Here is a 23,770-nt window from a genome sequence, read left to right on the forward strand (position 1 = left end):
CCGGGCATGATGGCGCATGCCTTTAAGGCAGAGGCAGGTAGATTTCTGAATTCCAGTCCAGCCTGGTCTACAAAGTGAGTTCCAGGACAGCCAGGGCTATACAGAGAAACCCTGTCTCAAAAAACCAAAAACCAAAAAACTGGATGCACATGGCTGGAGAGATGCCTCAGCGGTCAAAAGCACTGACTGCTCTTCCAGAGGTCATGAGTTCAAATCCCAACAACTACATGGTGGCTCACAACCATCTGTAATGAGATCTGATGCCCTCTTCTGGTGTGTCTGAAGACAGCTACAGTGTACTCATACATAAATAAATCTCAAAAAACAAACGAACAAACAAAAACTTGGAGGCGCACTGGTTGGTGGCGCACACCTTTAATTCCAGCACTCAAGAAGCAGAGGCAGATGGGTCTCTGAGCTCCAGGCTAGCTTTGTCTACAAAGAGAGTTCCAAGACATCTAGGGCTACACAGAGAAACACTGTCTATAAAACAAGGCAGAAGGATCAGGAATTCAAATTCAGTCTGGGCTTCATAGCAAGTTTGAAGTCAGCCTGTGCTATGGGAAACCCTGTCTGGGGTGGGGGTGGGGAGACAAAATGTTCTTCCCTGCCTGAAGCTGATATTTTCCTTTCTTTCTTTTCTTTTTCTTTCTTTTTTTCTGTTGTTATGGAGTTCTTTTGTTGTTGTTTATCTTCAAGGCTGGCCTTGAACTCAGAAATCCACCCGCCTCTGCCTCCCAAATTCTGGGATTAAAGGCGTGGGCTACCACTGCCTTATTTTACTTTTGAAACAGTTTCTCTGTGTAGCCCTGGCTGTGCTGGGTGGGACACACTATGTAGATCAGGCTGGCCTCCAACTCAGAGATCTGTCTGCCTCTGCCTCTGGGGTATTAGGATTAAAGAAGTTCATCCCAGGGCTGGCGAGGTGGCTCAGTGGTTAAGAGTGCCAACTGCTCTTCCGAAGGTCCCGAGTTCAAATCCCAGCAACCACATGGTGGCTCACTACCACCCGTAACGAAATCTGATGCCTTCTTCTGGAGTGTCTGAGGACAGCTATAGTGGACTTATATATAATAAATAAATAAATCTTAAAAAAAAAAAGAAGTGCACCCCACACCCAGCCTATTTTTTGAAAGAGTCCCATACTGAACTGGAAGATCATAATTTTTTTTAAGATTTATTTATTTTATGTATGTGAGTACACAGTTGCTCTCTTCAGACACCCAAGAAGAGGGCATCAGATCTCATTACAGATGGTTGTGAGCCACCATGTGGTTGCTGGGAATTGAACTCAGGACCTCTGGAAGAGCAGTGCTCTTAACCACTGAGCCATCTCACCAGCCCCCATAATTTTTTTTTTCTTTTCTTTTCTTTTCTTTTTTTTTTTTTTTTTTTTTTTTTTTGGTTTTTTGAGACAGGGTTTCTCTGTATAGCCCTGGCTGTCCTGGAACTCACTCTGTAGACCAGGATGGCCTCAAACTCTCGAACTCAGAAATCTGCCTGCCTCTGCCTCCCAAGTGCTGGGATTAAAGGCATGTGCCACCACGCCCCGCCTCAGAATTTCTTTAGACCAGCTTGCCATTGTGCCCCAGGATCCTCATGCCCACCTCCCATTGTAGCATGGAGGGTTACAGGTGCACCCCTCCACACAGCTTTTACATGGGTACTAGGATCTGAACTCAGTCCCCATGCTTACACAGCAAGCACATTTCCCTCAGCCCAGGCAGCTGATATGCCAATGTAGGCAGATATAGGTCAGAGATATAGGCAACATAGGCAGTAGTAGTAACAACAACAAAAATAACAAAACATCACTGCGGCCCTCCCTGCTGCAGAAAAATTAAAGCACTCTATAGAAGAGCAGAAGTTCTAGTGGGCATGTCATTTTCCTTTGGGGCCCTTGAAGATGAGACAGCACTCAGTGGAGGATGGCATATACGAAGCAGAAACCCCCCTAGTGAATTCCTTTACTACTCAGAAGGCAGAGGCAAGTGGACCTGTGAATTGAAGACCAGCCTGGTCTACATAGTGAGACCTTGGGGTTTTTGTTTGTTTATGTCTTGGTTTTTTGGGTCTGGAGATGTACCTCAGATGATAGAGTGCTTGCATAGCATACTGTGCAGGAAGCCCTAAACTAGACCTATTAAACGGGCTTAGTATTGCAAACTTGTAATCCCAGCACCGAAGTGAAGGAAGAGGGATAAGATATTCAAGGTCATAGGGAGGAAGTCTGAGGCTAGCCTGAGCTACATGACACACTGTCTGTAAAGAACTGAGGCTCAGAAAGGTAAAATCAAGGACCCATGGTCACCAACCCACATCTTCAGTGCCAGGGTGCGAAGGTAGCCCGTCTCTCCCTCCCCCGTCACCGCAAGCTGTGTCTGTGTCCCTGTCTGTCTGTTTCTATTTCCACCAGTCCCTGTCTGTCTCCGCGCCTCTGCCTTGTGCGTCCCCCATCTGTGCCCAGAAGCCGCCGTCTCTCTCTGCGCCGGCCCCCGCACACCGCAGCTATTTCGGGGATTTTGGGTGTAGCAGAAAGCCCGACAGCTCGAAGGAGCGCTTCCTCCGGCCCCCAGCTCGGACCACGCGCAGCACGCGGCCGGCTCCTCCGTGGGATTCCCGGACGGGGAAGTCCCAGCGTGGGGCCGCGAGGAACTAGCAGAGGGGCCACTGCGCCTCTAGAGGCCTACTGCCGCACCTGCACCCTCTCTAGCGCGCGTGCGTCACCGGTCATCATGGTAACGAGAGGGCATCATCTCCGCAAGCTTTGCGTCAGCTGTTTGCTGACGTCCGCCGACGTCACACACACCTTTGGGAGAGATGAGCGAGCGATAGGTGAAGGGGCTGGGAAGGTTCCAGACCCAGTCTGCAGGGGGAGCCCGCGGGTTCTAACGGAAGGTGCCTCTGGCCCTCTACACAGGCAGGTGACCCTTGACCTGGGCTCTCCGGACTTGGGGAGCTGCATGTAGAGGAGCCCGCAGGGACCTGATCACAAACCAGATCCAGGCCCCAGGGGCGGGGCGGAGGCAGGACCTGGGTTTGGGGCGGAGCTTAGGCAAGATGTTGACACACCCCTATAATCAAGGTAGCTGTTTTCTGAGTGCACTTGTGCTTCAGTTTACCCCTTTGATTTTACTTTCTCCTACTGCTTCCCATCCAGATTGACGAATTTTCAGCCCTAAGGTAGTGTAAGGGAGCCTTTCTGTGGCTTTTCAGGGAGATAGTTTTGGCAGCAGGTGGAGGAAGATTGCCCTGGGTGAGATCTTGTGGGTCTCAGAGATAGGGGAAACTAAGGCAAAAGGAAAAACTCACTAGAAAATGAGTGGATCACTTACAAAGGATGATACTGGATACAGAGCCAGAGGCTTTTGATCCCAGTGCATGAGAGGAGAGGCAGGTGAGGCTCGCAAGATCAGCCAGTGCAACACAGCAGGACTGTGTAAAAGGAAGAAAAGAAAGAACATAGCGTGGGGAAAGATGATAAAGGAGGGCACAGCAGCACAGGTCTGTAAGGGTAGCATGCACTAAGCTGAGGCAGGACCAAGAATTCCAGGCCAGCCTAGGCTACGTAAGTTCCCCTCCCACTACAAATTACTATGGCTTAAAGGGACTCTTCCTCACCTAAGTGTGGGAGGGCAGCCTCCATGGGAGGCTCAAAAATGAGAGGTCTGTATGTGCCCATTAGCTGCTCTCTGGGGTACCTAAGTAGCTGTACTCCTCCTGGCAATTAGATCTGTAAGACAAGCCCCAATTCCACCCATGTCCCCCCCACAGAGGCCCCGAGAGACTCCAGAGTCCTGCGGTGCCAATATGCTTGGTGCCAACCTGCACCACCATCTCTCATCAAGCCCTGGTCCAGGCCGGGCAGGAGGGCGATTAGACTGGGAGGTAAGCATGGAAGAATCAAGCTACCAAGAGTCCCTCCAGGGCGCCCAGCCTTTTGAAAGTGTAGCTTCCTAGTCCTCCAGAGCCTTCAGGATGCCCACAAAATTCACAGGGTGGAGGGCTGGCCTTGGACCCGCATGTGGTACAGCTGCCTCAGTTTCCCTGCTGGTAATATTCTTGACCCCTCAGCTAACCAGGATTGTAGTAGCATCAAGGCTTGGGGTGTTTGAAAACAAGGCCAAGCCCTATCTGCTCTTTTTTTCTTTAACAATTTTTATTTTGTTATTCATTATATGTTATTTGTTATTTTTGTTTGTTTGTTTGTTTTCCTCATTATTTATTGTGTGTCTGTGTTTTGGTCAAAGGACAAATTTTAAGATTCAGTTTTCTTTCTACCATGTGGGGTCTGAGGATCTGCCTCAAGTGGTCAGGCATGGCAGCAAGCACCTTTACCGGCTGAGCCATCGCACCAGCCCACTACTTGTGCTTTCTAGCTATTCCTCATCTGAATCCTCCCAGGGCATCCTAGCCCTGCCCCCACATCTTGGCAAGCTCTCAGTTAGAGAGCCAAAGAGCTGAGCTGGCTCTGACTACCAGCCCACCCCTGCCCAGGCTCACTTCCCAGGTCCCATCTTTGTAATGACAATCTCTCCTATCCCCAACCCCACCCACTCCTTTGGAGGGTTCTAGGGTCTCTGCTTAAGCCATGATATATTTTTTTAAAGATTTATTTATTTATTTGTTATATGTAAGTACATTGTAGCTGTCTTCAGACACTCCAGAAGAGGGGGTCAGATCTTGTTATGGATGGTTGTGAGCCACCATGTGGTTGCTGGGATTTGAACTCTGGACCTTCGGAAGAGCAGTCGGGTGCTCTAACCCACTGAGCCATCTCACCAGCCCAAGCCATGATACTTATTTCCAGATGAGAGTAAAGTCCCCCCTCCCACACTCCAGCCTCTATTTAGTTCAAGTCCAGCTTGATTCACCTCAGTCCTTGAGCCTTCAAATACCTGTAGCCTAGCCCTTGCCCAGTCCACACCTCCAGGTCACCGCCCTATGACCCTCGTCCAGAGCTGTGGCCCATGGTTACAAGGTAACAGCTGGGCAACGTGACACTTGCAAATGCTTGGGGGAAGGTTCCTGAGAAAAGTAGGGGAACAGATACAGTTCTGGCTTTGGGGAACACCTGGGGCTGTTGGTGGGGGGCCAGTTCTTATGCCGCGCTCCTTCACCCACGCTAGGAGTCCCCTCCTGCTAGAGAAAAGCGGTTGAGGAAGTTGGAAATTGGGAAAGGTTCAATTGCCTGTGTGTTAATAAGAACGGGGGTGGGGGCAAGAATACAAGGCTTGTCCCCCTAGACGACCAGGAGAGGTGATGTAGGGGGCGAGGGCTTGGGCCAAGGGACATTGCAGCACCTGAGCAGCGATCTAGCCTGGGAGGGAAGTGAGAAACGGGAGGGCACACAGCACTCCACCCCCCAGCCCAGCAGCCATCGGGGCTCAGCCAGAGCCGGGAGGAGGGATGGCGACTCGCTCGGATTCCCACTCGCTCTTTGCTCGTTCGCTCGGCACGGCGCTGAGGGAGGCGGGAGCGTGAGTCACGGCAACTCCGGATTTAGGTGCCGGAAGGGGGGTTCTGAGGGCGGGGGACGCGGGGAAAAGGCTCCGATTGTTTACTCGCCTGAAAACGTCAGGGGTGGGTTTCACCCTCCAATGCTCTCCTATCCCAGCTACCCCTCCCACCTGCCTCAGTTTACCTTTCGAAGAACAGCTTAAAGTCTTTAAAAATTAAAAGAAGAGGGGGCGGCGATTGGGCCAGCGGGATTCTCAGTGGGTAAGGGCGTTTGCCTCCAAGCTTGCCTATTTGAATTCGATTCCCAAGGCCCACTAGGGAATCGTTAGGAGAGAACTGACTTCTGCAGAATGTCCTCTGTCCTCTCCTATCCTCGGCATCTAATGGGTATTCGCAAGGACTGAGGGTGCACAGCTGGACCAAATCTTGCTGCAGTAGTTGAGATATGTAGCATTTGGATGATGAAGTGGGAGACTCGAGTTCCCATACACACACACACACACACACACACACACACACACACACACAAATAATGTAATTTAAAAATTCTGAAAGATAAGAGGTAGCGATACCTATATATTAGTCACAGGGGGACCCAAAGGGACACACTCCCATACCTCCAGATGCCTCCAGGCCGACCATACACCAACATGCGTCCTCAGTCACAGACAACTGAGGAAGAATCACGTGCACAACTCGCACCAGCATCCTCCCATTATAATGACAATACAGCGCCGGAGTGCGTGGGAAGGTGTGCACAGTCCTGGGCCACCGGAACAGACCCCACGGGACGCTCCGCCCTCCCGACGGGTCGTACACGTGCGCGCGCCTTCTTACACCCCCCCGACAGCAGCAGCGGGAGCAGTCACCACGTGCGCGCACACACTTCCAGGCGTCATCGAAAACATAGACAACCCTCGGAAGGGGCCACGTGCGCTCACATCCCGCCAGGCGGTGGAGGAGCCACACGCTGTCATTGGTCCTGCGTGCAATACTGTTAGCTTGCAGACACCGCGTCCTGGTGGCACGAGGACCACTCCCGCAAAAGGGGACCTGGGATAAAGGGTGACAGGGGTTCTAAAAACGAGGATACGACAGCCCCTGACTCCGCCCTAGCCTTGATGGATGCGGCTGAGTGACACCCCGCCAACCAGTCGGATGTCTTCGTCCCGATGCCATTAACCCTTTAACTCTTCGGTCCCTGTGCGTTGTTTGCTGCTCCAAAGGGCTCTTGGAGATTGGCGCGCGTTGGCGCCCCCTCCCCGGCGGGAATGGGTTGTGCGTGGGTGTGGAGGACCGCCACCCTCCTCTCCTTGGAGGAGGAGGGGGTGGCGCTGTGACAGTCGCCAGGCGGGCGGGCGGGTGGGGGGGCAGGGAGGGGCGGGCCGGGGCGGGGAGTCGCGGCTGGCGCCGGGTTCCGAGAGCGCAGCGGGCTCCAAGCGCCAGGAGGACACCGGCGCCGCCGCCGTCCGCGTTCTCCGTCCTTGGGCGCCATGGCCCCACTGAGGCCAGGAGCTCCCGTGGGTCCCCAAGCACCTCGGCCGTGGCGCCACTGAGCTCGGACAGGCCAGGGGACGTTTTTGCCCCCGGGCACCCCACAAGACAGAGCGGGAGCCATGGAGCCTCCGGCCGCCCCCTCGGAGAGGAGCCTGTCTCTCTCTCTTCCCGGGCCCCGAGAGGGCCAGGCCACCCTGAAGCCGCCCCCCCAGCACCTGTGGCGGCAGCCGAGGACCCCGATCCGCATCCAGCAGCGCGGCTACTCGGACAGTGCCGAGCGCTCAGAGCCAGAGCGCTCGCCGCACCGGCCCATAGAGCGCGCCGACGCCGTGGACACTGGCGACCGGCCAGGCCTGCGGACTACCCGCATGTCCTGGCCCTCGTCCTTCCACGGCACCGGTACCGGCGGAGGCAGCAGTAGGCGGTGAGACTCCCCCGGCGAGCGGAGCGCACAAGCGCTCGAGGGGCGCCACGCGCAATGCTGGCCAAAGGGGGCGCTGTGGGGCGGATGGGGGGGCCAGCGTGACCCGCGTGGGTGGAGAGAGGGGGCGCCACTGCACCAGAAGCCCTTTAACTTATGGGATACCCAGGGTAAAGTTGAGGGTCGGGGGGATCCATGCTGTTTTAGGGCTCTCTACAAGCTTAGCCAGTAATGGTACAGAGCAGCTGCTGGAATGGGAGTACCTCTTGGAGAGACTGACTGAGGCTGGACTAATTGTGGGGTGTCCTAGGGAACATTCGATAAGGGGTGACTGAAGAACCACGCTGGATACTTCCCATGGGGTAGCACACTAGACGCTAGTGGGTGGAGAATTGGATCAGGGCAGCCCTACAGTAGCTGGTGTTAGTCCAGGCTGTATTATGACTTGGAACAAGCCCTAGCCAGGCAGTTAGGGCTTCATGGCACCCCAAGGTGCCCCATGGACCTGTGCCAAGGGCATGTGAGGTCCCATCAAAGAAGAATTCCCACCTTTCTGAAGTGACAGATGAAGGTGTGTAGAGTAGCTGGGATTCCTGCCATGGTAGCCTCAGGGAGGGGTCTTCAGTTGTGTGTGACAGGCTGGGGCTGCCTGTACTTGGGGCTCTGCCTAACTCTGCTATGAAGACAGTGATTGTGACAGTGGCATTGTGCTTCTGGGCTTCTGTAACTGTCCCAGGGTGACTATGTTGGTGTCTGTCACAGAGCTGTAACAGCATGGCTGTATCTGTACTCCACAGAGTGCAGTTGTGACATGATGACAGTGATGGCTGGCTCTGCCATAGTGTCTGTGGTGGTGACAGAGTAACTGTGTCCTTGTGGGACCATGGTTAATGTGGCATAGTGACTGTTTGCTTCAAGGACAGCAGATCGACAGTTTCCATGTTCCAGGGGACACCTCCTTGCTGGCAGGATATGTTCCACAGACTCAGAGCTTTGGGGCTGTTATATGTGCCAACCTTCCCTGAGGCCCTGTGAGACAATGTGACCACTCTTGTGGTCAGCCGAGGCTGGCCTTGAACTTGTGACGGTCCTGCTTTGGCTTCCTAAGGGCTGAGATGGCAGATGCGCACCACTTTACCCAGCTCAGTCATGCTGTCACCTCTATCTAGTGGCAGCTCTAACAGTCATTACTCTGGCCGATAAGCCATGCATCATCTGCCCTGTGTACCTTAATTACCAGTGTCTTCTTGACATAGATAGTCCCAGTGATCACAGCCACTGTAAGTGGAGCCTCGGGGCTCTGACTGAGTTCACCAGGCCCCGGGGTGATGGACTTCCTACATTCACTCACAACTGCCTATTGCCTGAGTCCTAAAACAGGCCCCCTTAGACTATTACTGCAGTCTACCTACATCTTTCTGGGGAGCCCCCCCCCAGTTCCTACAGCACTCCAGCACTCCAAGGACACCCCTTCCTTTAGTACTCCTCAGTCCCAGCAGCTTGAGTCCCTACCAGGAAGCAAGTGTCAGGCTCCTGAGATCCTGTCCCCCCCCCCCCCCACCACCAGAGGGAACTAGTAGAGAGAAGCTGTTAAAAAAAAAAAAAGCAAACCTCACATCAACAGGAAATGCCAAGCCTGAGACTTGGAGTCTCTGAGGGCGCAGGGGGTGGAGCTCCAGAAATCAGGCCCTATTCCCTTTTAAGGCCCTGGGGACCTCTTGGACCCCTGGTGTCTGGTGACCAGGCTGAGTGGTAGTAATTACAATCCGGATGCCCTTTCCTTAATGGCTCGCTCCTGGGGCCTTTTCTGCTTTTCTCTACCCCTCCCCTTTACCTCTTTACCTCCTCCCTCCTTGCCAGCAGCCTGTGAGGGATCCCTGTTGGACTGGTGAGGAGACTGCAGATCAAAGAAGTAAAAAATTCCTTTCTCCTATGTCAATCTCGGACAAGCGGCTCGGAGCTTCTGGTTCAGGTACCCTTTGCAGGAGCATCCTCTAAACCGTGGCTTCCGGTTAGGCACTACCGGGCAGGAATCGGTGTGAGAAGGGTTTTGCAGAGATCCTTGCTGAGGCCTCTGGACTTAGAGGCAAACAGGATGCCACAGTGAAACGCTTGTCCTGTAGTGAGAAATCAAAAACAGGAATCCCGGCAGTCCCTGAGTCAGCTCGGGTTTCGGTTTCCCTGCGGGAGCTGGTGGCCTCTGGAGGCCACAGCTGGGACAGTCAAGTGGCTTGTGGACGATGCCACAGCATTGGCGTTGGTGCCAGTGTCCTGCACAGAAAGAGGAAGGGGACCAAGAAGATTCACAGTTTAGCTTCTGCACACATAGGGGATCCCCGCCACTCTCTATTGTGGAGCCCAGGCAACTAGCTCAAAGAGGCGTGCAGCCACCCCACTAGGCTGATAACACTCTACCCCCAGGGAAGGCACGTTTTAAATTTGAGGTGGCCTTTGCACTCAGTCCTCAGATCTGGCCCGGGGTGGGGGTTTGTACTTGAGATAGCGTTCCTGGCGCGGCCTATGGAGCTGAGTCACAGCCTCACTGTGATCTGTCAAAGACAGATGGAAGGCGAGGAAAGGCAGAGGCGAGGGGAGGGGGGGGGCACAGAGTTGGCCTCTTACCACTCATTGGACCTTCCCACTTTCTCTCCATCCAGAGGAGCGATTTCTGCTCACCCTCCCACCATCAGGGACGTACATACAAGGGCTAGTGTCTCTTTTGTGGGAGATATCTGATTCCACTGGGGTCCTCTGCCCTTGTGGTCCCTGCTGCGCTCCTACAGGCCTGTCCCTGTGCTGGGAACTTGGCTCTGGGAGCGCCCTCTGCTGGACTGCGAGAAACGTGCAATCTTGGTTCTCATATTATTATTATTTCATGTTTATCGAATGCCTCATGGCACCAGGCTGGCCAACTGCAAGCTGGGACAGGGCCATATCCCCTAACTCCACACTACTTAGGCCACTGTAGCAGAAACAGCCACTTGGTGGACACTTCCGAAGGAACTTGAAAGAAAAGTTGGCCCAGGAACACAGTTCCCAGCTCTCCCCTGCTTCAGGCCTAGGTCCCAGCAACCTCCTGAAACACCACCTCTGGGGTACAGCTCAGGGCTGTGTACTTTTTTTTTTTTTTGAGACAGGTTCTCACTATATAGTGCTGGCCATCTTAGAGCTTGCTATGTAGACCAAGCTGGCCTGGAACTCTCAGAGACCATAATGCCTTTGTCCTCTGGAGTTCTGGGAGTGAAGGCTTGTCCCATCTCACCTGACTTTTGTTTTCTTTTGCTTTTTGAGACAGCATCTCTAGGACATCTTGGCTGTCCTGGGGCTGGCTAGGTGGACCAGGCTGGCCTTGAATTTGCAGAGTTCTTCCTGCCTCTGCTTTCCTGAGTGCTGGGTTACAGGTGTCTTTCTTCATGCCTTGTTATTTGAATTTTTTAAAAATGTATGTGTCTGTGGGTGGGCATATGCATGTGAGTGCAGGTGCCTACGAAGACCAGAGGCATAGAGTCCTCTGGAACTGCAGTTACAGGAGTGTGCTGGGATTCGTAAAATCTTTTTTTTTCAGTCCCAAAGATTTATTCATTATTATTAATAAGTACACTGTAGCTGTCTTCAGACACACCAGAAGAGGACGTCAGATCTCATTACGGGTGGTTGTGAGCCACCATGTGGTTGCTGGGATTTGAACTCAGGACCTTCGGAAGAGCAGTCAGTGCTCTTACCCGCTGAACCATCTTGCCAGCCTGGGATTCATAAATCTTAAAAAAAGAAAGAAAGAAAGAAAGAAGGAAGGGAGGGAGGGAGGAAGGAAGGAAGGAAGGAAGGAAGGAAGGAAGGAAGAAAGGAAGGAAGGAAGGAAGGAAGGAAGGAAGGAAGGAAGGAAGGAAGAAAGAAAGAAGGAAAGAAAGAAAGAGAAAGAAAGAAACTGAAATCAGCATGTGTATGGTCCTCTATTGCTCTCTCCCTTGTTTATTTATTAGTGTGTGTGGCTGAGCATGGTTGCACTCGCCTTTAACCCCAGCACTCAGAAAGCAGAAGCAGGTGGATCTCTGGGAGTTCGAGGCCAGCCTGGGCTACAGAATCAGTCCTAGGACAGCCAGGGCTTCACAGTGAAACCCTGTCTCGAAAAAACAAAAACCGCCGAGTGTGGTGGCGCACGCCTTTAATCCCAGCACTTGGGAGGCAGAGGCAGGCAGATTTCTGAGTTCGAGGCCAGCCTGGTCTACAGAGTGAGTTCCAGGACAGCCAGGGATACACAGAGAAACCCTGTCTGGAAAAAAAAATCAGCTCTTCCTTCTACTAGGAGTTCTGTGGGTGATACTAGGTCCCTAGCCCTGCATGGCAAGTGTTTTTTACCCTCTGAGGTGTCTTGCCTGGTAAAGACTTATTTTATGTGTGTGGACCCAAGTGTATGTATGTGTGCCAGGTGTGTGCAGGTCCCTTTGAAGGTCGGAAGAGGATGTCAGCTCCTCTGTAGCTGGAGGCACGTTGTGATCTACGCAGTGTGGAGTTTATGGATCAGACCATGTGTTCTGCAGGACCAGCACGTGTTCTCAGGCACCAAACTCTGTGTCTAGCCCAGACCTTACTTTTGGGATGAAGTCCTTCACTGAGCCTCACTTGATTTTTCTGCTGCTGGGCGCCCACATAGGTGTGCCTGCAGACCTGGGCATCCACCATCTCCCCTTGTTTGTTTCTCTGTAGAGCAGGCTGGCCTCACATGTGGCTACCGCAGCTGCCTTACCTTTCTTTCTGAGATGGTGTCTCTCAGTGGCCTGGAGCGCCTCACTTAGATGAAGCTGACTGGCCAGGAAACTCCAGTCTCCAGCTCCCTTGGCTCTGAGATTACAAGTTCTTGTCTTTGCCAGGTTTTGTTCTTCAGTTTTTTTTTATTTGGTTTTTGTTTTTTTGAGACAAGGTTTCCTTGTGTAGCCCTGGCTGTCCTGGGCCCATAGGTTCCTTATTTTTATTTCTCATTAAGGATGGTTGTGAGCCACCACGTGGTTGCTGGGATTTGAACTCATGACCTCCAGAAGAGCAGTCAGTGCTCTTAATCGCTAGCCATCTCACCAGCTAATTATTATTTATTTTATGTGTATGGATGTCTTACCTGTTTGTCTGTCTGTACAACAGGTGCATGTTGTGCCCAGGAAGGCCAGGAGAAGGGAATGGATCCCCTGGGACCAGAGTTACAAATGGTTGTAAGCCTGTCATATGTGTAGGTGCTAGAAATCAAATACCAGGACCTCTGTAAGAGCAGCCAGTGCCCTTAAGCATCTATCTATCTCTCCAGCCCTGATTTTTTTCCTTTTCTGTTTGTTGTTATTGAGATAGGGTCTTACTATATAGTTCTGGGTGTTCTGGAACTCAGTAGTAGAACAGGCTTGCCCAGAACTTGTGTGCTTTTTTTTTTTTTTTTTAGTTGTTGTTTTGTTTTGTCTATTGAGACAGGATTTTAATCCTGGCTATCCAGGAACTTGCTCTGTAGACTAGGGTGGCCTTGATCTCAGAGATCCACCTGCCTCTGCCTCCTGAGTGCTAGGGGTAAAGGCGTGTGCCACCACGGCCGGGCTACTTTTCTGTTTAAGGATTTGGTTATCTGTATTTATTATGTACGGTTGCTTTGTTTGCGTATTATGTCTATGTGCCATGTGTGTGGAGCACACTCAGGGCAGCAAGAAAGTGTCAGGTCCTCTGGAACTGGGGTTGCAGTCAGATAGCTGCCTGGGACTGTTGAGACTCTTGCCTGGTCTAGGTCATCTCTCCCACTGTTTTGTACCTCTCATTGCTTTCCTTTAGATTTATTTTGTGTTGTGGGAGGTTCAGAGGTACCGTGGCGAGCCTGTGGAGGTCCCTTGTGGGAGCTAACTCTTTCCACGGTGTGTGTCCCCGGCATTGAATTCAGGCATCAGGCCTGCAGCGTGGGTCTTGACCTGCTGAGCTTCCTGCTTTGAAAGAAATCAAATGCAGCCATCCTTCCTTCCCTTGCATGGTGACTTCAGCCTCCTCATCTGTAAGGCGCCCGTGTTGCAGACACGCATGCACCACTAAGGCTGTCTGGGTTCAGCTGATACACTGCTCCTCCAGCATTTGAGAAGCCCCAGCCTCAACCCTAGCTCCAGGAATCACACGTGCTGTCCCAGCCCTCAGAGGCAGGTGACGAGGGTCAGGAATTCACAGAAATACACTGCCACACAGCCAGTTCCAGGGCAGCCTGAGCTACATGAGACCCTGTTTCAAAAAAGAGGAAAAAAAAATGCCTTGCTGTCTGGAGTTCTCAGACAGTGGTTGAGGCAGAAATAACAAAACCATCAGATAACGCAGATGACGTGTGGGACAGGAAACACAGAGGAATCTCGAGGTCAGGCAAGGTGACATTTGAGCAGAAACCTAGTGAGTATGGGTGTGTCTGGTGGCAAAAGGTGCTAGTCAGAGAGAAAGACCTGTGCAAGTGTCCTGAGGCAGAGTGAGAGGGAGCCCAAGAGATGGTTTCTAGGGCTCGGTCGGGAATGGCTAGAGACCTCCTTTTACAGACTGAGGAAGGGACAGAAGTGGAGTGTGACAGTCACATACAATCCTAGCATTCTGGAGATTGAAGCTGGAGAATGATACAATTCCCAAAATGTTATTTTATATGTATGGGTACTTTGTCTGCATGAATGTCTGTCTGTGCACAATGCGTATTCCCGGCGTCCTGGCGTCCTGCCGAGGCCAGAAGAGGACACTGGATCCTCTGGAACTGAAATTATAAGTGGATGTGAGCTGCCATGTGGGTGCTGGGAGTTTAATCTGGGTCCTTTGGATGAGCAAGGGGTTCGGTACTCCTCTCTGGCCTCTGGGGACAGGCAAGCACATGGTTCACATACATAATGTACGCAAAACACTGTACACTTGAAATAAAAAAATTAAAACCTTCTAAAAGAAAAAGAAGCTGAGCTCATAGCTCAGTCGGTAGACTGCGTGCTTGAACGTACGGCACTGGCTTCATCCTAGTGCTGTGTAAAGCAGGGGAGCTACTGGCAACCCTAGCACGTCTCACAGGGAGGCAGGAGGAGCAGAAAGTCAAGGACATAAGCTCCACAACATGAAACCCTGACTCAAAACAAGCAGACAAAAGCTCCAGGCCTGAAGAGATGCTCTTCAGTTCTTAACTGAAAGCACACTGCTTTCACAGAAGGAGCCGGGTCAGTTCCCAGCACCTACGTTACAGGCTCACAATGGCCTGTGACTACAGCTTCAGGAGATCAGCCGCGTCTTTTAACTTCTGTGGGTACCTACACTTGCCTTGCGTATACACACACACCCATGGGCACACAATACATATCGGGTTTTTTTTTTCAAGATTTATGTATTTTATTTATATGAATACACTGTAGCTGTCTTCAAACAGACCAGAAGAGGGCATCTTATCCCATTACAGGTGGTTATGAGCCACCGTCCACCGTGTGATCACTGAGACTTGAACTCAGGACCTCTGGAAGAGCAGTCAGTGCTCTTAACCACTGAGCCACCTCTCTACCCCCCACAATACATATCTTTAAAAATAAAAATGTTTTGTTTTTTTTAGAGACAGTTTTTGTGTGTGTGTAGCCCAGGCAGTCCTGGATCTCTCTGTAGACCAGGCTGGCCTCAGACTGAGGGATCTGCTTGCCTCTGCCTCTGCTGGGATTAAAAGTATACACTCCTACACCCAGCAAGGATAAAATGAATTTTTTAAAAGATTTATTTATTTTATTATATGTAAATCCACTGTAGCTGTCTTCAGACACTCCAGAAGAGGGCTTCAGATCTCATTACAGATGGTTGTGAGCCACTATGTGGTTGCTGGGATTTGAACTCAGGGCCTTTGGAAGAGCAGTCAGTGCTCTTAACCTCTGAGCCATCTCTCTAGCCCCTAAAGTGAATTTTTTAAAAAATAATTTTATTTATAGAAATCTAGCTCTAGGACATTGTATTACTCAGAGTTCTGTAGAGTCATAGAACCTATGGAATGACTCTCTCTCTGTCTCTCTATCTGTATGTGTGTTCTCATATGGATACGTGTGTGTGTGTGTGTGTGTATACATATATATATACACACACATATACACACATGTATACATATATATATACACACACATATGTACACATGTATACATATATATATACATACACACATACATATATGTAAAGGGCATTTACTAGAATGACTTATAGGCTGTGGTCCTGCTAACCCAATGATGGGCAGCTGTGAATGGACAGTCCAAGAATCTAGTATTTGTTCAGTCCACAAGGCTGGATGTCTCATCTGATCTTCAGTGTATGCTGGAATCCCAGCAAACTGGGCTCTCGTGCCAATGAAGGAATGGTTATACTACCAGGGTGAGGGCAAGCAGGCAAAGGGCAAACGTTTCCTTTTCTATGTCCTTATATAGGCTTCCAGCAGAAGCTGTGGCCCAGGTTAAAGGCGTCTTCCTGCCTCAAGATCCAAACTACAGGTGTGCCCTCCATTTCTGGATGGCGGTTCATTCCAGACATAGTCAAGTTTGCAACCAAGAGTCGCTGCCGCAGGGTCTGAGGACATGGTGCATCACTTAATGGTACTGGCTACTCTTAGGATCTAGATTTAGTTCCTAGCACCCACATAGTAGCTCACTACTGTTCGAGAGGATCTGGCAGCTTCTCTGGGCAATAGTCATCAACAGACATACATATTCGCAAGCAAAACTCCTGTAGATACACAATAAAAATTCAGCTCTGTTCCTTCCAGGTTGGGTAACCCTGTCCAAATGACTGGTCCTTTCTGGCCTCTGGTTTCTGTACCTCTGAAATGGTCCTAGTAAGAACCTCACCACTGGCTCTCTTCTAGCCTGTGGCACACGCCTTTAATCCCAGCACTTGGGAGGCAGAGGCAGGCAGATCTCTGAGTTCAAGACCAGCATGGTCTACAGAGTAATTTCCAGGACAGCCAGTGCTACACAGAGGAATCCCTGTCTTGAAAAACAAAACCTAATTAAACAAACAAAACCCACTACCAAGGGCGTTCTAAACAATACAATGAAACTGAAGCTGGCACTAGAGGGACTTTAGCCAGTCAGTGGGCAGGAGCATGCTGCTTCCCCGTTTGTCTGAGACTTTCCTGGGTCCTGGTAGTTGAGGCCTTCATCTTAAAGCAACTAGGGTAGGAATTCTCAAACCTGCGGTCTGTCTTCTTGCTTTTTAGGAGACTGTGGCCAAGGCTGTAGGCACTTTAGCTGTCATAAGCAGAGCGGTCATGTGCTACTGACATCTAGTGGGTAAGACAAAAGACATTGTGGTGGCTACACACAGGACAGCCTCCCAGAACAAAGGTCACTTTATCCCCCAGAGTCAATAGGGCCAAGGGTGGGAAGCCCCAAGTTTGCAGCAAAGTGACACTACCTCTGGGGTCAGGGGAAACTGCTTCTTTCTAGGGATTTTTTTGTGCAGTTAAAAAAATTAAGTTCATTTTTATTTTTTTATTTATTTTACCGTACTGAGATGAAACATGCTTGGCACATGCTCTGCCTCGGAGTGATACTTCCAGGGCAGCATCACTGTGGGAGTGGACTGCAGGACACCATGCCACCACTGTACCATATGACATTCCAGTTGCTTCTCCAGGGCACCATGGTTTCCACACACACTCAATACAATCCTCTCAGACCAGAAAAAAAAATGAAAATTTGTATGTATGACACATGTATGGGAGTTTTGCCTCCACATGTGTTTTATGCCATGTGTTTGCAGAGCTGGAAGAGTCCAGAATTGGGCTTCAGTTCCCCTGGTACTGGAGTTAGAGGATTTGTGGGTGCTGAGGATCAAGCCCAGGTCCTCTGGAAGAGCAGTCAGTGCTCTTAACTTCTTAACTCTCCAGCAACCCCCAACCTGACTTTATTTTATTTAATTTAAATTCATTTACTTATTTTGGGATGTGGGGGAATGAACCTTGATTTCCTTGGGGAAGCTTTGGGGAATCAGTTCTCCCCTTCCATCACATAGGCTCGAAAGATTGGCTCATATCCAATGCCTTCATCTGCTGAATATTTCCATGTCACGCCCCGGTCCCCCAAAACCCCCTCCACTCTTTACCTGAGTCAGAGTCTCCACATATAGACCAGGCTTGCTTTTTGTTTTGTTTTGTTTTGTTTGTTTTGTTTTTCGAGACACGGTTTCTCTGTATAGTCCTGGCTGTCCTGGAACTCACTTTGTAGACCAGGCTGGCCTCGAACTCAGAAATTTGCCTGCCTCTGCCTCCCAAGTGCTGGGATTAAAGGCGTGCGCCACCACGCACCACGCACCAGGCTTGCTTTAAACCCTGATTCCAACTACTTGGATGACAGGTGCACACCAACACACCCAACTCCAAATGCATTTAAAAAACAAATCTTGGGCGATAGGGATGGCTCAGCAGGTAAAGGCACTTGCTGTAACTATAGACAACCTGAGTCTGGTCCCTAGGGAGATGTGGTACCCCTGTGGTCGAGGAGAGAACAGACTCTGGAGGTTGCCCCGTGACTTCCACACATGGACCTACAGACACACTAGATCAATGAATAAACATTTCAAGAATTAGAAATAAAAGCAAGAGCTGGAGAAGTGGTTAAGAGGTAAGTTAAGAGCACCTGCTGCTCTTGCAGAGGACTTTGTATTTATGACACGTGTATGTATGACACATGTATGAGAATTTTGCCTCCACATGTGTTTTATGCCATGAGTTTTGTTCGGTTCCCAACTCCCACATCTGGCAGCTCACGACTGCCTGTTACTCCAGCGCCAGGGGATCTGACACCAGGCGTCCCACAACCACCACACACAGCACATAAACATAACAAATAAGTTAAAAAGTAAAAGATTTATTTATTTATTTATTTATTTATTTATTTATTTATTTATTTATGTATGTATGTATGTATGTGTTTTTCCAGACAGGGTTTCTCTATGTAACCCTGGCTGTCCAGGAACTTGCTTTGTAGACCAAGCTGGCCTCAGACTCACAGAGATCCACTTGCTTTGGATTAAGAATGTACCACTGGGATGGAGAGATGGCTCAGTGGGTAAGAGCACTGACTGCTCTTACAAAGGTCCTGAGTTCAAATCCCAGCAACCACATGGTGGCTCACAACCATCTATAATGGGATCTGATGCCCCCTTCTGGGGTGTCTGAAGACAGCTATAGTGTACTCATATACATAAAATAAATAAGAACAAAATAAAATTAAAAAGGACCTGAATTTGACTCTCAGCATCCGTGACATGACTCAAAACCACCGGTCATTCTAGCTCCCAGCAGAGCCCCTGCAGGCACATACTTAAAAGTGGTTAGCTAGCCATGGTGGTACCTTTTTTTTTTTTTCCGAGACAGGGTTTCTCTGTATAGCCCTGGCTGTCCTGGAGCTCACTTTGTAGACCAGGCTGGCCTCGAACTCAGAAATCCGCCTGCCTCTGCCTTCCGAGTGCTGGGATTAAAGGCGTGCGCCACCACGCCCTTTTTTTTTTTTTAAAGATTCATTAATTTAAAGATTTATTAATTTATTATATGTAAATACACTGTAGCTGTCCTCAGACACACCAGAAGAGGGCGTGAGGTCTCATTACAGGTGATTGTGAGCCACCATGTGGTTGCTGGGATTTGAACTCAGGACCTTCAGAAGAGCAGTCAGTGCTCTTAATCGCTGAGCCATCTCTCCAGCCCCTTTAATAATTTTGTTGTTGTTGTTTTTTGTTTTGTTTTCAAGACAGGGTTTCTCTGTGTAGCCCTGGCTGTCCTGGAACTCACTCTGTAGACCAGGCTGACCTTGAGCTCAGAGATCTGCCTGCCTCTGCCTCCCAAGTGCTGGGATTTAAGGCATGTGCCACCACTGCCTGACCCAATTCAGGTCCTTTAGAGGAACAGTGCATGCTTTTAACAGCTGAACCATCGCTCCAGGGCCCAAAATAGTAAAAATCTTTTAAAAACAGGTTGTTTTGTTTTGTTTGGCTTCTGGCTTTTGGGTTTTGGTTGTTTGAGACAAGGTCTTATGTAGCCCTCACTGGGCTCAAACTCACTGTATAGCCAACCATGACCTTGAATGTGTTGATCCTTTGGGCTCTGCCTGGGCAGTGCTGAGCTCACAGTTGTGTGCCAGCCTTAACAGTGTGTTGGGGGTGTGCTTGGATGATCTGAGGCTCTGAAGTGGTCAGCTACAGGGACAACCAAATTTCACCATTTCATGGCAAAGGCGATTAGAGATTTTTAGGAAGCCTACAAAAGCCAGTTCATGAGGGCCTCATAATAAAGGCTGGCTAACTGTTGGGTAGCAGGGTGTGGACACATGCCTGCTGTCCCAGCGCTAGGAGAAAAGCCAGGAGGATCAGGAACTCAAGACCAGCTTGGGTAACAACAGCCTGACATGGTCTCAAGTAAACTAAACCAAAGCAAACAAATAAAAATTGCACTGCTTTAGATTCTGACTCAACAACTCATAGGTCGTGTGACCTTGAGATAACCTTAAACAGGCTGCCTTCCCTCAAGGCTCCCCAATCCCTGTCTTTGTTTGTTTGTTTGTTTGTTTTGTTTTTCGAGACAGGGTTTCTCTGTGTAGCCCTGGCTGTCCTGAAACTCACTCCGTAGACCAGGCTGGCCTGGAACTCAGAAATCCGCCTGCCTCTGCCTCCCAAGTGCTGGGACTAAAGGCATGCACCACCACACCCGGCTTGTTTTTTGTTTTTTGTTTTAAAAAAAGCTCTGGTTGGCCCTGAACTTGCTATGTAGACCAGGCTGGCCTCAAACTCCAGCTCCATGTGCCTTTACATCCCCAGTGCTGGGATGGGAACCACCATGCCTGCCTTTGTGAGTGGATCCTTTGTGTGTACTGGTTACTGTGGAGGTCACATATTTGACAGTGCTCTGTGGAGATGAGAAAATAATTCCTTGGAGTCTGTCGTCATCTTCTACCATACGGGTCCTGGGGATGGACCGTAGTCAGTCTGCCTTGGCAGCAAGCTCCAAGTGAGCCGTCTGGGCAGCTCTCGAGTGTTTGGGACAGGCTGGATGCACGGGGAATGGCTGTCATGGTCCCTATGTCATTGTCCCCAGCATGTACACTATGAAACATTTTCTCAAGTAATAACAGCTTTGGCTATTGAGTTAGTCCACTTACATCTAGACATCCCTGAAGCTTTTGGACCATGTAGCCCAGGCTGGTCTTGAACTCACTAAGTAGTAGTATGATCCTCTGAGTCCATCTCTGGAGCATTAGAATAGCACTGAGTGTTGTGCTGGGGATGTTACCCAGGGCTGTGTGTGGGCTAAGCAAGCACTCCACCTGCCGCCCAGCATTAGTCCTGAGTCAGGTATATTTTTTGTACCTACTTTACAGTTGGGCAAACTGAGGCTATGTGAAAGTGATTTGGCAAGTCAAGGGGATTGATAGTAACCTTAGGCTCAAGTTTAGCCCGTATGTCTCTGGGCCCCGTGGCACTAGTGCCAATAACTCTGGACAGAAAGGTGTTTCTCCAAAGCGTGTCCTTAGAGTCTGTGCCCCTTTATGATCTAGAGCAAGCTTCTTCTGTGACGAGGCGTACATGCCAGTCTTGCCAGCATCCAAAAGGCCTAGGCAGCCTCTGAGCTGCTGGCAGATGGGGGTGGAGAGTGAGGCGTTAAGCCACTGGCTGGCTGTGTTCAAGTCTTCCCATCTCTGACTGCTTTTCTTGTTACTAGAAGGACTGTCCTGGTCCCCACCGGGTCATAGTGGTCACCTCTTGGATTCCAGGTGGTCACCTGGGCCTGCCTCTCTAGGCAAGATGTGTTCTTGGGGTTACCTCATGAACTGGGGGGGGGGGACAGTCTCAAAATAGGATGGGGAAGAACTGATGGTGTCTCAGACTTGTAGAGACTCTGCTCATTCTCTCTCTCTCTTTCCCCTCCCTACGCACCCCCCACACCCCAGCATAGGGTCTCACTATGTAGCCCAGGCTGGTCTGGAACTCCCTGTGTAGACCAGGCCTCTGTCTCCAGAGCTGAGATTAAAGGCAGAGCCTTCATGCCTGTGGGGTCCTGGGGCTCTATAGAGGCAGAAAGAATAGCACGGGTGTGGCCCAGTTAACAGAGTGCATGAGGCCTGGGTTCCATCCCCAGCACTGACTACACTGGGCTTGGTGTCTCACGCCTGTGACCCCAGCACTGGAGGGGGTGGCAGCAGGGGGACCAGAAGCTTACATTCAGACTGCCACAGAGCAAGACTGTCCAGGTCGGCCTGGGCTGCAGGAGACTGCTTAGAGAAGCAGACAGACAGGAATGATCTGTCCTGATGTCAGGGATATCAGGAGAGCTACAGGCTGCACTCTGAGGCATTCCCAAGGTGGCAGATGTATCAGATTATGTCCTAAAATCTGGGAGTGGAGCCAGTGAAAGGGCTCAGTGGATAAGGATGATTGCTGCCAAGTCTCCTGTGCTCTGACCGATCCCTGGGATCCACATGTGGAAGGAGAAAATTAGCAGCTGGAAGTTGCCTTCTGACCTCCACGTGCACACTGTGCCTTGCATGCAAGTGTACAAAGGGGAGTGCACACACACGACAATAAATAATAAATCATATAAGGCAAGAATTCAAGTCCAGCACTGGCCTAGGCTAGTGGACTAGCCTACTGACACCCTTGTCTTTAGGGTTTGTCAGCAGTTTGGTAGTATCTCCATGGCTTGGTCACATGCCTTGTGTCCAGAGATATGCCCAAGCTTATTGTGGGGGTCTCAGCACTTGTGGGGGACATCCTAGGGTGCTGTGGAGCCATTGCAGGGTGGAGGGACATGAGGCAATGTGGGGACATTTCTTGCCGTGTGTGAAGGACTGCAGGACATGGGGGATCCACACTGGCTTGTAGACATTGCCTTTGCCTGTGGGAGATGGGCCCAGGGTCTGTGTATGCTGTAAGAGTTTTGTAAAGTCTGAGCAGCAATTCATGGTGGCACACACCTTAATCCCAGGATTTGCAAGGCAGAAGCAGGTAGATCTCTGAGTCTGTGGCTGCTCTGACTCATGGGGGTGTTCCAGGCCAACCAGAACTCACAGTGAGACTCCGTTTTTACCCTGACAACCCCCACCCCCCATTTAAGTAGTAAATTAAAAAAATCAATCTGAGAAGCTGTGTCAGTCAGTGGCCTCGGTGGCTGAAGAACCCCCTAGGGCTCTCAGAACACCACCAAGATTTGTGGATGCCTTCGAGATTCCTGGTGTACTCTGGTCTTTGGGAGTGCAATGACTCAGAACGCAATGACATCTAGGGGTCTGTGGCTACTTCAAGCAGCTTGCATTGGAGGAAGGCGGTTGGGCTTCCTGAGGTCTGAGGCTCCTCGGCCGGGCTCCGCCCCGAGGGCGGCCCGAGCACAGCCGGAAGGGCCGAGGCGGGCGGGAGGCGCATGGCGCGGAGGGGCTGGGGTCGTATCCCCGAGCCGTGCGCGGCGGCCTTCCCGGAGGCGGTGGCCGAGGACGACGCGTTCCTACCCGGGCCCCCCACGGTGTCCGCGTTCCTCAGCAGCACAACGCCAATGCCCTACAGACGCCTGCGGCTCTTCCGAGGCAGTGTACAGGACTGGGGCCGCCAGGCTTGGGCCGGGTGAGTGCGCACCTCTCAGGACACGGGTTCGAGGCCATACTGCGCTCTCCAGCAAGGCCGTCTGTGGGGCTCCGGGATGCGGCTGCGGCTTGCTTGCTGCAGCCTCCCTTTTTTCTTCCGTTTGAGGTAGAGATAAAAACCATCCTGCCCTCTAACGTTGCTGTGGAGAAACCTGATAGGGCATGCAGTAGGTGCTCAATAAATGCAGGGTCTCTCTCACTTCCTGTGCTTACATGAAGCTGTGGTTGTGCCTTGGGGGACTTGAGGCCTATTTAGCATCCATTATAACCCCAAGACCTGTGTTCTTTTCTTTTTTTTAGGGGCTGGGGAGATGGCTCAGAGTTAAGAGCACTTGCTGAGGTTCAGTTCCCAGTACCACATCACACACAGGGGACTGACAACCACCGTTACCTCCAGCTATGCAGAACCAATGCCCTGTACTTAAAGGCGCGTTCACTCATGCACACGTACATAAACATAAATACAAGGGTTTCCGGAAAAATTTTTTTTTTCAAGACAGGGTTTCTCTGTGTAGCCCTGGCTGTCCTGGAACTCACTCTGTAGACCAGGCTGGCCTCAAACTCAGAAATCCACCTACCTCTGCCTCCCGAGTGCTGGGATTAAAGGCGTGTGCCACCACTGCCCGCCAAAATCTATTTTTTTTTAAGTTATGTTCTCTTATGTGTGTGTGCACATGTTCTTGTGCCTATGGAGGCCAGAAGAACATTGCCAGGTCCCTTGGAGCTGGAGTTCTCAGCATCTGTGAGCCACCCGGTGTGGATGCTGGGATCCGTACTCAGT

At 50.8% G+C, this 23,770-nt stretch overlaps 1 protein-coding gene and 1 long non-coding RNA gene across 5 annotated transcripts in view; one reads left to right on the plus strand and one right to left on the minus strand.

Annotated features, from left to right (window-relative positions):
• Positions 1-1,489: 1,489 nt before the first annotated feature.
• On the minus strand, positions 1,490-6,817 carry Gm36118. The gene is made up of 3 exons (XR_870565.1): positions 6,078-6,817; positions 3,336-3,435; positions 1,490-2,809 (listed from the first exon to the last, which is right to left on the minus strand). It is a non-coding gene; the product is annotated as a predicted gene, 36118 (long non-coding RNA).
• Positions 6,818-6,848: 31 nt separating this feature from the next.
• Positions 6,849-23,770, plus strand: part of Pde4a (phosphodiesterase 4A, cAMP specific) — a 47,549-nt gene continuing 30,627 nt past the window's right edge. Inside the window, exon 1 of one of the 4 annotated variants that reach the window (XR_003947813.1) lies at positions 6,849-7,381. Coding sequence is in view for 2 of the 4 variants with exons in the window: in NM_183408.3 (NP_899668.1) it covers positions 7,077-7,381 (305 nt within the window). In the remaining 2 variants the exon portion in view is untranslated. Of the gene's footprint in view, positions 7,382-22,633; positions 22,970-23,770 lie in introns of those variants that run through there. The other 3 variants (NM_183408.3, XM_006510091.4, XM_017313211.2) reach the window with 3 other exon arrangements.

The sequence above is a fragment of the Mus musculus genome, chromosome 9 (genome assembly GCF_000001635.26).
Source record: "Mus musculus strain C57BL/6J chromosome 9, GRCm38.p6 C57BL/6J".
Classification (NCBI taxonomy): Eukaryota; Metazoa; Chordata; class Mammalia; order Rodentia; family Muridae; genus Mus; species Mus musculus.